This window comes from Cryptotermes secundus, unplaced genomic scaffold (genome assembly GCF_002891405.2).
Source record: "Cryptotermes secundus unplaced genomic scaffold, Csec_1.0 scaffold512, whole genome shotgun sequence".
In the NCBI taxonomy this organism is placed as follows: domain Eukaryota; kingdom Metazoa; phylum Arthropoda; class Insecta; order Blattodea; family Kalotermitidae; genus Cryptotermes; species Cryptotermes secundus.
The window spans coordinates 700,683-715,805 of record NW_019735563.1 but is presented as its reverse complement, the minus strand read 5'-3'; the positions used below and the strand labels follow the sequence as shown (position 1 = coordinate 715,805).

Below are 15,123 nucleotides of genomic sequence, written 5' to 3'. Positions count from 1 at the left end.
AAACAGTGGACCGTAGATCAGGGAGGCCTGTACAGAAATGCTGAAGAGATCCCTGAGCGCGTCAGTTGAACGCCGTCGCCCCTGAGAGGCAGACGTCCGTGTGGTCACTGTCGCTTAGACTGAAGTGTACGTACATCAAAATTGTCTCGCTTCATATTCTTACGTACTTGTGCCTGCAAGTAAGGACTTTTGTGATGAAAACGAAGGATCCGCAGGCGTGTGATGTGACGGAGAATCGCTTTCATATCATTTTAACGTTCCTGAGAATGGCAGGCGTCCCATTCAACACGAAACATGCATCTACATTTCATTCCACCTACAGCGCCTTGATGGCAATCAATGTTTACGCGCTGTACCTCGCATTTTATATGGATATCATCACACATAACGATGACTTTAAGACTTTTATGAAGTCTTTCCGAATATTGATTTCGAGTTCAGTCTCATATTGGGTGCATCTTAATTTAAGGTAAATCAAATATTATATCTTTTTATGGTGTCAAACGCTACTTACATCCCGATATTAGAAAGTGTTTTAGTGACTACGTGAGAACATTATACACAAAAAGCAATCCTAATACGAGACTGAAGGTTAGAATATGGTGGTGATGTAAGTGAATGTGCAAGTGATATATTGGTGAAAGTAGCGAAATATGGCATAAACTAGCACTGCGACTTGCATGATTTTCATAATGGTACATCAAACAGAAAGTGCCATAACGAAGAATAATTTCTCTATGCCTACTAGAAAGATGAAAATGTATGTAAAAAGATTTCCATATCTTACGGGAAGTGTCGAAACACGAAGCGACCTTTATCAAGTTTTGTGAAATTTGAGCCTCCCTCAGCGGTGACTGCTCTGTTCTGAGATGTGAGAAAGTGTAGTATGCGAGAAGTTTATCGAAATTTCACATTACTCTGATGGACGAGGTAATCCTTTCTCCGAAATGTCGGTGGCCTACGAGACTACATCATGTAATCACCGAAAAAATCGATAATCTTTTACATTTTTCTTTTCGTTTTGTATTCCAGATTGCGTTTAAATAAATTTGAAAGTCTGCTTCGTTTAACGGAATCCTTCACATGGGAAGACCAGCCAACCAGAGATCCTCACACCGGACACCGGACACTAGCGGGGTGGATACCGCACCTTCAGAAAATATCCAAATTTGGCTTCGCATTCACAGCTTTCTTCCATCTAGTACAATCAGGAATACGGATAAATGAATCTCATGAATTGATGTACAGCGCGTGGTACCCTTTCGACACCGTCAGCAGTCCGGGATACGAACTCGTAATCATCATGCAGGTAATTCCATACTTTACTAATTCTAATTTCATTCTAATCAGTTTCCCGTGGAAGCCATTGAATTGAAGAAAGACAAAAGTTAGTTTCATTAACAATCAAACTGTCATTGGTCACGATAAAGTAAGTTATATGAGCACTTGAAATTGAAATTAAAGTTAAAGTGAGGTGCTCCAAAGAAACTAAGAACCAGTAACTTCCTGATAATCAATGAACATTTGGAAGTGTATTACTTATTAAGTGCACTTTTAAACAGTTTCAGTATTGGTGGGCATTGTCGTACAGTGTGGGCCCAATTACAATTGAGTCCTGAAACAACAATTAGACTACGTTTCAAATCGACAGATATATAGTTGGTGATAACAGGCACTTTTACCTCTTTATAATCAATTACCGTCATATTTTTCATTTATATCTTCAATTATCATGTATAATCATTTTCGTACGTTACGGAACATTGGGATCTGGAATAAGTTAGTTACACGTTGGTTAGCGCTCTAACTGATTTGTTACCTAACATTTGTTCATCATCAATATAAAAAATGTGCAGTTTATCGAGGAATAAACAGTGTGCGTTATCTTATCGAAGTGATTCTAAACTACATAAATATTACATGGGAAAGAACATGTTAAAGTAGGCGACATATCGGTTTTCCTGTCCTCTTCTGTAGGGTCGCGCCATAGCTCAAGCGGTTAGTCGCTGACTTCCCACCGCGGCGGCCAGGGTTCGATCCCGGGTCTGGTCAAGTGGGGTTTGTAGTGGACAAAGTGGCGCTGGGGCAGGTTTTCTCCGGGTACTTCGGATTTCCCTGCCAATCTTCATTCCACCAATTGCTCCACAATCACTCTCACCCATCATCTGGGGCTGGTACAATAGGGCAGAAGTGGCCTGAGTACAAGGGACTTAGTCCCACCCCACTAGCAATATAAAAAATCCTCTTCTGTATACGCGTGTACAGGTCACACTGGCTCCACTTGGTACGCAGCGCACATATGGGTACAGTGTGCCACCTCTGGTTGACAGATGAAGATGCGTCGGTCACTGCAATGTGAAATGGAGTGGGAACTGAAGTGCATGAGGAAACCCCGCACCAGTGCTACGTGTGCCACCATAAATCCCACATAACATGAACCTGGGTCGAATGGGGGCCCGAAATAGTGGGAAACCAGCTACTAACAACCGTGCCAATAACACCAATATCGTATGTCCAACTTATTTTATCCGCTCTCTGCCATCTTGCACTGTTTAATAATTCTGAAATCTCAACTGTAAGGAAAATATATTGTCACCGAATTCTGGAGTAAATGGTCGCTGCATTTCAGCAGAAATAGGAAGATTCTAGAGAGAGGAAATTATTTAAAAAATCACTTTATCCCTGTAACAGGCCCTTTGAGGTCCATAGGATTTTGACACTTCGAGGGTCCCACATTTTCTAGACAATCGACTCATAGTTGGAGGAGAGTTTATCAACCTTAAGGTTATCAATGTTATCAAAGTTTCGTAGAAATCTGTTCCCTCAAGTTCCTTAGCATGTTACCTGCATTTGATAGGCAAACAGCAAACTGATACATCAAAGTCGACAAAAACACATATAGGTACCTCAAACTAATAAACACTTCTGTTTATACGATATATTGCTTCTGTTTCATTCATATTCGACAAAAATGCATACAAGCAATATAACGTAATATTTTTAAGACAGTATGTATAAATACGTAAGTAAGTTATATTTCTCCCCTAGACATTCGCAACATTCCTCTACATCAGCATTTCCCTCGGTTTCGCACTACTATATGCTACGCTGGTTATGGTCGCGTGCACTCAGTTGCAGAAGCTCAGAACGAACCTCTTGGACATAAAACAAGAACTGGTTCCATCAGGAGCTGACTCTAGCAGTGACGGGGGAGAGGAGCCAGGTTCCCAATTCTGCCGCATGCAGATGCAACTAAACGAGTGCGTTCGGCACCATCAAGCCATACTGCAGTACGTCATTACTTTCACAGTACACGTGAGTTCATTACAGGAAGCGGTAAAGGTAAGGCTGTCCCTCTGCTCAATCAGTTAACCACCACGCCATGAAGACGTATTTGGGAGTTTAGGGAGAGCTATGCTTTACTTATCCTTGGCAATAGTTGGAGGTGAGTGGTCAGCTACACGCTCCTACCGTTTAACCCCGAGGAAAGTGCCTCCATTAACCACTGAATGGAAGGCTGGTTGGGCCCCACAGTCGGTCCAGAAGTTGTACAGATGAGAAAATCTTGCATTATCGGGAATCGAAGTTTGGCCCGTTGATATACCGCCCAAGGCATTCCGACTCCCATAACTGACAGACAGCAACAATTTTCTCAATTGTCTTTTTACAATTTCAGGTACATGCGAGCTATGGAAGACACACTGAACTTCCCGTTTTGTGGTCTGTTCCTGTTACTGCTTACTGTACTCTGCCTTGTTGCCTTTTCCGCTGTCGCGGTAAAGTATTTTTTTCTAACTATGCAGTGAAGCTCTAGGTAAACTTTTCGTCTGGCCTGAGCACATACTCTTTATACTTATTCATGCATTTTTAGACAGCCATAGACAGTCCTGCATGTTGTGTTCTGTAGGGCCTGGGGATTTACAAACGAGATTTTATATAAACACTACTATCTTAGACATTTGTAACTCATTGGATTTCCTCCTTCTTTACTTTCTTACTCAAAAATGAAATTGACTTCCTCTTTTTCCAAATTACAGACCAATGGTAAAAAAGTAATGATATATATTTCGATCACATTAATAGAATACGAGTATATTATCAGATATCAATCAATGAGGAACGTTTCATTAAACAAACTTTGTTAATTAAAAAGTCCTACATAAGCGTACTCAAATGGAGAGAATTGAATATAGCAGCCAGTAATTCAGATCTGAATATTTTACATATTTTCTACTTTTTACTGAATAGCCAGTCTCGTCATGTAGGTACCAGTCCCCAAACACATTGCAATAACTGCAAAACATATTCACGGCAACTTGCGCTTCCTGCCTTTCAACGTGTGATGGGACTATGCTGCAAATGCTAATGTGGCTATTCAAACAAAACTTAGGCAACGCTTACGAAAAGAACTCTCTTAAAGTTCTAAATATTCAGAGTTATTTCTGCTGTGACAATACTGAAACATAACCGAAAATTTTACTTTAAGTTCCATATATAATGGAAATAAAGCATAATTTCTCATATAAACTACACAGAGCCTCAAACGTGCATTCACAATCAGAACTATATAAACAAGAATGATTCCTTAACGCCTTTTCAAAAGAAAATAGATTAATGTAATTGCGGGGAAAACAATGTTGTTAACAGAAATATAATAAAATTTAAGTTAATGTGAAGATTATACATTTTCCAGTAAATTAAACACAACTATAAAAATTTCATCAGTGTGAGACATAAACCGAACGGTGTTTCGAAACATTCTGAGAAATGTAAATAGGCGAAAACCTAAAGAAAGTTTTCATATATTTCATCTTCCATACATAGTAAGTAATACTGTTAGCTTACGCACTTTATATACTACATTCATGTGCTTATACAAATAGCTTAAAGTCGGCTCATTATACAGAGAAGCAAATAACTTTTATTTCGGGCATATCTGTACGTGAATTTTAAGAATACAGGTAGAACTCTCAAAATTACATAAAGCGGGAAGAAAATTGCTTGCTTCTAGCATCACAGTCATCACGATATCCATTGCAGAAGAGGAAAAATTACGAAAATATGAACACCTTTCAGTAACTAAAGCACAACGAACAAAATCAGGAATGATAGACTTCATTCTCGTGTCATAATGTAGGCGTCTCTTGCCTTGACACATGCTTATATAGTCCACATAAATGCATTTACCTCACGTTTCTCATAATCTCATATATAAATACACAAACTCATTTATATCTCCGGGACTTGAATATGGCTATGAATATTTGAACAAATTTGTGTATGTAGACCTACACGTTTCTATGTAAATGTTCCTTCTTATCTAGAGCTTGGCAGACATAACTGACTTAACGCAAGCACTCATCTTATATGCAATGGCGATGGGTTACGTCTGCCTGTTCTGCAGACTTGGGACGGAACTCACGCTACAGGTATGTGGAAACTGTAATATTTGTACACGCTGACTGGTATGTTCCATATCCGTTCTGAAACACCTGTTACATGCGTAGGAGCTACTGTTCCAGGCTGAAAGGGTGAGAGACGCTGCATGGGGGTGCGACTGGGTGGGAACTCCTGTCCCATTTCAGCGTTGTCTGACCTTCATCATCGCCACAGCCAACAAGGAGTTCACACTCACAGCCGGGAAATTTGTTCCGGTGTGCAACTCGACCATGATGAATGTAAGGACAAGAGAGCACAATGGAAATGGAATGATTTAAATTAAATTAGGCTTATTGTATATGCCTCCACTATCAACAACTGCATAAAGTCTAAAGATTTTGAGAAGACTAAATGCGAATATGTGACTTCGGAAGATTAGCCTCTTGGTTATTCAGTAAGATGCCAATATCTCGGAAACTCATTTTCAGGAACACAGTTTCCATATCGAAGAGGATGAAGTTTGAAGTGTCTTCTACCACAATATGAAGCATTTTCAATGATTAACATTTGAACATTATATATCATCCTATTTTTGTTGTAAAAATATTTCGAAGATGGGATTTTGTCTCAGTCCTCAGACAAAAAGCAAACCTACTCATGTGGGTCAAATCGATAAGAGCTAGTGCCAGCATAAAGCAGGAGGTATGAACCAAACTGAACCCGTCATACCAGATGTATGAGACCTCGCATAATCTCATTTACGTGGTGTTTTAAATTTTTGCTATGGTTATGGTTAGGGTTATGTTGTGTTTCGTGCATATAGGTTGTCTTGTGTTGGTATTGTTGCTGGATGATAGGGAACTTTTTTAAAGAATGGACCAAACTGAGTAGACTTTCTTTCTGCAAAAACCCGGAAGCTGAGTACAGTCTCAGTGACATTAGAAAAATAACAAGGAGCAACGTCCAAAAGAGTTGCATTTTATTAATATACCATCGTCACGAACTTTTTAGATCTTGAGAAGCACTTAGTTAGATTCTGTCTGTGAGTAACAATAGAATAAAATGCAAATAGTAAAAATAAGTTAAAATGAAAACACACAAATTTCCATGAGTCTATTCCACGAACTGTTTAGGTACGAGAAAATATTTCCTATTCTTTAAGAGACTGGCACAGCTTATACAAATGTCCAGTGCACATGTACCTATATAAATTGGTTTACTCGCCTATCTCGTTAGAAGGAACTCTCTCCGATGGCAACCCAGGCTTCTAATAACTTCAGTCCCATGCTTTCTTTTAAAAGTGTAAATGGCTACAAGGTATGTATAGAATGTCCCCGGAGGAATGTGCCAGACTTCGGGAGGGTGTTCTTTATGTTAAAGTATGCCGATATAACCCAAAACACCTATGTTCAAAGTTGAACGGTTTCGGAGATAATGGCCAGAGAAGTGTGAAACTTTGAGAGGTGTTACACACTTGTTGATTACCAAATACATATTAAAACTGGCAGGAATATGTGGTTTCTGTAATGTTAATACTGTATGTAACATCAAACTAACTTGTGAGTGACATGAGCCATTAAATTGAACTACAAAGAAATCACGCCATGTCATAGTCGTCGTTAGGATTTCAAGCACTATACATGACACATGACTGGCAAGCGCTGACGTAACATAGCTGACTCCGCATTCTGGTATAAGCCGACTATGTAACTACTAAAATACACCGTCCCGGGTAAAAGACGCCTCATCACTGAATAAAATGCCGCTTAACAGTTCGGGATGATCTTTTATCCAGTGGTACACATACACACGCTGAGCATGGTCGCCTGGTTCCAGATGTTGTGCCCTTTGATCGTGGTAAGGATACAACTCTTCGTCCTGTAAAGTTCGCCACACCTGCATACGTGATACGCCGATGCGAGAAGCAATTCTACGAGTTGACAGACGCGGACTACTCTGAACCATCTCAAGAATGTTCTCTCGTGTGTTTCTTATTCGTACATCCTCCCTTTCAGAGTGCACAGAAACACTCGGAAGAGAACCAGTATCACGCAATGTCTGGTGAATTCGCGTAAATACACTTCGAGATGGAATCCTTCGATCGGGAAAACGCCTTTGGTATTCGTCAACAGCAACACGTGCATTGCCATACATACATGCAATTCATACATAAAATGCATATCACAATATTCCACGTGTGAAAACACAAAAGGAATTTCAGCAACTCCGCACAACTAATTTACCAACGGTTCACAACACGGCCGCAACGTACATTGAAGGTATCACATAAGCTTACGGCTAGTGTGAATCACCACATTCAAGGACAAACATAGATAAGACTTGTCAGCTGACAGGTACAGTGCGTGGACCCGCCAGAAGACCACATTTTTCTCGGGCCATTATCTCCGTAACGGTTCAACTTTGGACACAGGTGTTTTGGATTATATCGGCATACTTTAACATAAGAAACACCCTCCCGAAGTCCGGCACATTCCTTCTGGGACATCCTGTATACTAAGTACAATAAGAGAGTGTAGGACATATTCATTAAGAAATCGAGTTTTGTGAACAATATTCAATTTATGTAAGATTAAAATGGATTTAGTATTACACTCTGCATATGTAGGAGAACGATTCCTCTGGATTGCAGCATCGCCCACTGCATTCTGTTATTCCATCAAGTTTTGCCTACTTGAAGATGCCTTTCCAGAACATTTTTCAGGTTATTGAAATTATGTGCTCTGGTTGAATTTTGCTCTTAGAACATAACTTTCATATTTCAAAACTAATTTTATTAATTTGTAACAATCGTATATAAAACAAAAAATACTCTGCAATCGCCAGATACTGAACGAGTCAGTCTCCCTCTTCATGTTTCTACTCAGCATGAAGGACAAGAGTGAAGAAACTGTCACGGAGTAGCCTACTCAGCATGAAGAACAAGAGTGAAGAAACTGTCACGGAGTAGCCTACACAACAACAGAAACTGGAAACTCTGTCTGCAATGTTTACTGTCTTTCTGTCGCCTCATACTGGTCTACAAATTCCGTTATTGGCATAACGAAGCAAAATGCTTCAGGAAAAATATCGTTTTTGACAAATTATAAAAAAGGGTTCCTCACTGTAAGAAACTGCTTAGATCCGAGGTCATAATTCAGAAAATTTTTCTCCTCAATTTAATTGCTGAGATACGTCGAACGGAAAGAGGAAAACATACAAGAAATACGTTCCTCAACTTACATTTTCGGCAGGCCGCGCCATAGCTCAAGAGGTTAGTCGCTGGCTGCCCACCGCGGGGGTCCGGGTTCGATACCGTTTCTGGTCAAGTGGGATTTGTGGTGGACAAAGTGGCACTGGGGCGGGTTTTCTCCAAGTACTTCGGTTTCCCCTACCAATCTTCATTCCACCAAATTCTCCATCATTATACCCACCCGGGGCAAGCTGCAATAGGCCAATCAGTGGCCGCTGTGCCGAGTGGACCCAGTTGGACTCCACCCCCCACTAAGAATAATTTCCAAATTTTTTAAAATCACATTTTCAACAAGCAGGAAAGTACATTACTAAGTACTCTACAGTATCAACCTAAAATGCCACCTTCTTCTCACAATATAAAAACACAGGACAACTTGATTCTCTCCGCTTTAGAGAACGATATTTACTGCAAAACAAGTGTAATATATCTGTATCAAATTTATGACAACACAGCACCAATCATATATATCGACATAGCCATTACCTTCCTTAATCTGTTATACATATTTCTCCCAGAATTACTCGACACTTACGTAAACTTCAAACTCATGAATTTCCACGTTAGTAATTACACTCGGAAACAAATCACGCCAGTGAGTTACGGGCTGTAATACTTCAAATTTACCAACATCCATACAGAATACCTTCATATACAATTTATCAATTCCAGGGGACCCACTTTACCTCCACGGAACCTATGTCCGCCTGTCCTCTGTCCATTGGCCCATCCACTAAATGACTGGTATAACCACGAGATTCCAACATCGTGAAATTCTGTACGATCAACATGGAGCCAACCTCCTTCACACTACCAGACCCATGACAGTGCGAATTTGAGAATTTAACTGATCTGGATTATTATGAACATTGAAACATTTAATAATATGTAGCCACGGTATAAAATATCATTGCACGACACATGACTCAGGGACTTCCAAGGAAATCAAATCATTCGATTAATCCCGGCTTTAGGCCAAAGATATTTTACTTATTGCATGTTGTTACGGCGGTAAATAGTAAGAATATGGTCGTCTTGGATGAAATACTGTGCAGTCTGATAGATGGGTAAAACCTTTTCCAAGGAATAAAGTGCTCCAATCTTCAGGGTATAAGATGACAGAGGCAACAGATTCCTTCAGAGCTGGATTTGTATCTATGAGACTTCAGAGTGTTACATCCCAGAAGACAACGCCTAATTCATGTAAAAATTTGATATATGTTAAATATGCAACGGTTTATCCCATAATATTGTATCATGACGCAGCTGAAAGTTCCAATAAATTGTCACAGATAATGCAGTAAATATTCAACATGCATGCTTAACTGCAGTTCAGTGGCACAAATGAGTGTCCCATATTTCAATTTCGCAGATTTTTTCTACCCTGAAGATTGAGGCGATACGTTACTCCGAAACGTAGGTTCCCACAAGATCTACAAGGCGCCACATCCTAGAAGACTGCATTCTTCATATTCACCGCCGTGAGAACCTCAAATCGTACAGAGTTTCTAATATAATTGGGAGATTGTCTGCAAGGTCAGGAAGGGAAACCAGGCACTCCCCCTCCCCATCGGATTTTTTGTAAAGAAATTACAAGTGAATAAGCAATAAATAAACTAAATATTATTAATGGTACTTTCTGAAATTATCTTCTTCAATGCTGAATTATCTAAGAGTATGCATTTAAATTGTCTCAACTTACTTACTTACTTACTTACTTACTTACTTACTTACTTACTTACTTACATACTTACTCATTAAGACGAGCCCTTCTTGAGGAGCCGCTAATTCTGCAGCTACTCAAGAATTTCCCAGCTCAAACTGCTTAATATTAATTTGTGGCCCAATTTTGTCCCTACCCACTCCCCCACCCCCGATGTAAAAGGTTCAGCCTGTCCATAATGTGCGCTTTTCGATAAAATCTGGTATTGAGATAAAAAATAATTTTACATGAAGCTCAAGTGGGACCCGTCGATTTCTCCAAGTTCCTCAAGCACACTTTGGCCTTCATCGCACAAACGTCCATACCAGGTACTATCTGCAAAATTGTTATCAACTCATTTCGTTATGGTGAAGAAGTACATACAAGGAGCCGAGTTACCAATCTAGGTACAGCCGTAATGTGATTAATTATGCAACACTCTGCTCCTTCTTACGAACAGTACATTGGTATTTGCATCGAATGAACATCATGATCAATTAATATTTACACAGATCTTATTTTGAGAGTACAAATTCCCTTCTCATTATGTCGTAAGGGAGTCACGGTTAATTACAGAAACTGAAGTAAGGCATAAAGAAAGCTGTCCTTTATAGGAACAAATCATTTTAACCATCACAAAAATCTTATAATCTTTCGTTATAATTCCATAACGTTGTATCCTGTTTGTATACTTACACTGTATACGGTTACACTGTTTCTTTTTCTACAAATGTCAGTTTCACGTGTTTCGGCAGCTTCATGACTATATCTAGATGGTTATATATATATAAATAAGAAGTTCTGAGAAGAATTAATAGCTTTTTTTTCTTTGATACAGCACAGACAGCATAAAAATACGATGTGTCCAACAATTCTTCTATTGTTGGATGTGTATTTCTTGCCGCTTTGCCTAGCAATGATAGGGGGATTACACAGACAGCAAGGCGATCGTTTTCAAAATAAGGAAAATGTGGTAAACGTACCCATAACCATTAATGATTCAAAAGAATATAACTTATTAAAAGCTCTTACACTACTTCAACTCATATTCCTAGTCAGAAATATCTTCTAACTGTATAAAAATAAAAGTATTAAAACAGACTTCCTTTCAGTACATGGATGCATGTAAAATAGGTTACCGGTTTTAAAATGAAAAGCAATCACAACATGTACATATCAGAGAAGCTTCAGAAAATTTTATGCAAGTTATTCAAACCAAAATCCTTGTACCATACATGGAATTTAGTAATGAAACAAATGTAGTTGGAATTATACCTCCACATCTTCACGGCTTAATTAATTAATTACATGGACTGCTTTAGATTTTTAGTGAGCATATTAAAAAAAGCCGGTCACGGTAGCCGAGCAGTCTAAGACATGTACTGCCTTCGTTCGCTATGAATCCGGGATCGTGGGTTCGAATCCCACTCAGGGCATGGATGTTTAGTTTGTGTGTGTGCGTTTTTCTGTGTTTGTGTACAGGAAGAGACCTTGCGACGAGCTGATCACCCGCCCAAGGAGTCCTTGGGCGGGTGATCTAGAAAAGATCTAGAAAAGATATAGAAAAACCGAAGTGAACGGAGAAGTTCATGGAGGTAGGCCCGCTGGGGCTGTAGTTCCAAGGAAAAAAAAAATATATTAAAAGCAAAAGTTGGAAGAGAATGACATGAAAAGGAGAGAAAGAGAAGAATGAGGTGAAGGAAAGGAATGAAACAGGAAAACAGAATGGAGATTATATGATACATGAATTTAATTCTGGAGCATAATCAGAGAGAAAAAAGGAAGACAGAGAATGAGGCAAAGAAGAGGAAGAGAAGAGGAAGACTAAGGAGGAGAAAAAGAAGAATGTTAATATCACCTCAGTGCCTTCATGATTCTTAGAAAGGTATATAATAAACATTAATATCATTATTTAGAGGGCTGCCGAACAACTCGGTAATGTTGATATTAGTGCACCTAGTTTTCGTTCAATTATACCTTCAATAGACAGTTCATCATCTCAAAACTATTATTATTAAATAAAAAATATAGCTTCGTTGCACAGAGTCCTAGTGGGCAGCAGATGGGGACATGACTTTCAGGACTCCAGAAGCAATGTTTCTATCGGCTATTTAGCATAGTGGGAACGTCACTGCCATTAAAGGCTCGTAAACTCATATTTTCAAAGAAAACTAATATACGCATAGGACGAATAAGAAGGCAAGATTTTCTGCGACACGATACAGAGCTTTGATCGAAGTTTCCTTGTAACAAACATAACAAGTGCATTGGCAGAGAATAAATAAGTCACGATAAAATCGGGCTACTTACCAACCTCCTCTCAGCTGTCAGAACAGCCTGGATTTCAGTCATGTTGTGTTCCTGGTATCTTCAGATTTGTACACAAACACGGTTCTTGTTCACGTAAGCTAACACACTACACGAAAAATAATCACTGTGATAATGGGCTGCTGACATTTTCAACATAATTGTATAGTCACTATTCGATGGCAGTTAAATATATCCCCAACATAGAATCTGATGTAAGATCTGAGGCTTTCACGGCGGTGACTATGAAGAAAGCAGTCTTTTGGGATTTGGCACCGTGTATAAGTGGTGTTAACCGATGTTTCGGAGGAACGTATCTCCTCCATCTTCAGGGTAGAAGAAAATATAAGAATTCTGCAAGCGAAGAGACCGTGAGAGCCGGTAAAAGCAGACTGTTTGGGAATATACACGCTATGTGAGAGCAGTGAGGGTGAAGGGGGAAGGGCAAGTATACAAGTGAAAGCAGTAGTGTGGGAGGGGTAGGGGAATGGGAGCTGGGACAACCGTGGTTTTTTGTGTAGGGGAGAGAAAGGCAAGGTTAAAGGCTGGGCAGTAATCCTTTAGCTGAGGGGAGTGGGGGTGGTTGTTATGTTGGTTGGTCATGGCCTGTGTGGTCCTCTGGATCTGGCGTCATATCCCGGTGGGGGTTTTTTAAGAGAACAGATGAGAGGTTTCCAAGACTTGCTGAGACAAAACCCCCCCCTCTCTGTTCATATTTCCTGGATGCAGTTCAATCTCGATTGCCTCCCTAATGATGCGATCCATATAGCGGGTCTTGGTGGCGAGGATGGAGGTACTATTCTGAAGCTGAATGCGGTGTCCCAGATAGATTCTTCATAGAATCTGATTTTGAATTTTAAAATACTCGTAATAAATATCAATACGGGAACCATAATATATATAAAACATTTTGCTTTAAGGGCCAAGAATATTATTTGCGATTACCATCACCCCCCTCAAACTCAGTTGAAGAAATCCTGACCGCTACCACGGTTACTACACAAAACACAAATACTCGTACCTTAAGACGGTAACCCCAGGCTATTCACGCAACTGAGATAAGAACAAAATAATCGAAGTGAATTACAAAACCCATAAGCACCCGTCTGTTTTCTCAGAAACACACTTCACTTTTAACTTTGCCTATGTGTGGAACATTACATTTTCAGCACTTTATAACTGGAAAGAGATACAATTTTTAACAACACACGCCACACAATTTCACAAACGCCTATACACCAAGCACTAAAAATGGCAGCCTTACTGACGACGAAAATCGTTACACAAAAGTGTAGCCACATGTTCAAACAGTACATTCCTAACAAACACGACATTTTTCAGTAACGTGTTACCGATATGATCAATGAATCAATCTGCTACACTTCCAAATGTCTTCATATTCCATAGCAAACGTAATATGTTAGTTACTTTTTCAGTTTTATTTCACAAACACGAACTAAATAAAGGTAACCGATACAGCGCGAAAGGATGCACTCGAGGCGGAACAGGCTCAGAAATCTAACCAATCTCCCACGACCCGGCGGCGGTGGTGGGGATGAACGACCAGCCATCATTATTTCATTCCTGCGGCCAGGCCGTAGTTATATTTTGTCTTAAATCAACTATTTCCATCTTTCTTTCAGATCGCTAAATTGAAATCACCAGTGTGTCTACCCACGCTCTGTACGAATATCAAGTAACCGGATTCACGTAACTTCACACTGCTTACGCAAACAAGCGAGAGACTACTTAATTAGCTGGCACAGTTATTTTAGTGTGTGAATAGTTGAGAAGTTGCACAACTGGCGGTTTCTCAAGAAGGTCTCAGCTCCGTGAGGTTTGGGCGAGGGCACACCAAGGAAACTGGCAACTACAACGCAACCGCAATTTCCGAGAAATGTCGCCGATTTCAAGCAGGCAACTGGTTTCCAGATTAACAGGAGCACAATAAGGAAACTTATGTTTGAGCAGTTGCTCACATCATCTCAAGTGGGCATGTTCCCCCGACGTAATGCATGATTGTATTTTTTTTAATTTCGTGCACTTACCTTCTCCAGTGGAGGATAATAATACTGATCTTTTTATAATATGGTGATAGTTGAGACGACGTGAGAAGGGAGGACGACGACCAAAAGAAAAATATTGAGAGGTTAATTAATTTGTTTTACTTAAGTTCAATTCATTTTAATCGGGAAATATTGATGTCACACGCGAGACGAAATTATTACTTGCAGTGCAACAATTTTAGCAAGATAGGAGACACCTTATGTTGGCCGTATACAGCAGAACCATATAATGTGGGTGATTGTATAAGAAGCTGTATTTAAGACAGAAATATATGTTAAATAAATTATATATTAATGGAACAGGACACTTAAATACAATATTAGGAAAAGATTTGGTGCATCCGTTTTTCTGTGACAATTTAAACGGAGGCGCTTATATCATTTCGAAAGAACTTAACCTGGATCCAGACTCCTTGTCT

At 39.6% G+C, this 15,123-nt stretch overlaps 1 protein-coding gene across 2 annotated transcripts; it reads left to right on the top strand.

Annotated features, from left to right (window-relative positions):
- Positions 1–1,297: 1,297 nt before the first annotated feature.
- On the top strand, positions 1,298–5,809 carry LOC111869589 (putative odorant receptor 69a). 2 transcript variants are annotated; one of them, XM_033753475.1, is made up of 5 exons: positions 1,298–1,309; positions 3,133–3,290; positions 3,677–3,776; positions 5,325–5,429; positions 5,523–5,809. In XM_033753475.1, exons 1-5 carry the CDS (start codon positions 1,304–1,306, stop codon positions 5,715–5,717), a joined length of 564 nt encoding a protein of 187 aa, XP_033609366.1. In that variant the 5' UTR covers positions 1,298–1,303; the 3' UTR covers positions 5,718–5,809. The 2 variants fall into 2 exon arrangements, with proteins under 2 accessions (XP_033609366.1, XP_023716997.1); XM_023861229.2 differs by lacking the exon at positions 1,298–1,309 and having other exon boundaries at positions 3,114–3,290.
- The last annotated feature ends 9,314 nt before the right edge of the window (positions 5,810–15,123 follow it).

Excerpts from the sequence above, each read along its gene's own strand:
- LOC111869589 (XM_023861229.2), top strand. The coding sequence starts at position 3,115 with ATGGTCGCGTGCACTCAGTTGCAGAAGCTCAGAACGAACCTCTTGGAC. Across the intron at positions 3,291-3,676 it reads CACCATCAAGCCATACTGCA|GTACATGCGAGCTATGGAAG; the intron begins GTACGTCATTAC and ends TTACAATTTCAG. Across the intron at positions 3,777-5,324 it reads TTGCCTTTTCCGCTGTCGCG|AGCTTGGCAGACATAACTGA; the intron begins GTAAAGTATTTT and ends CTTCTTATCTAG.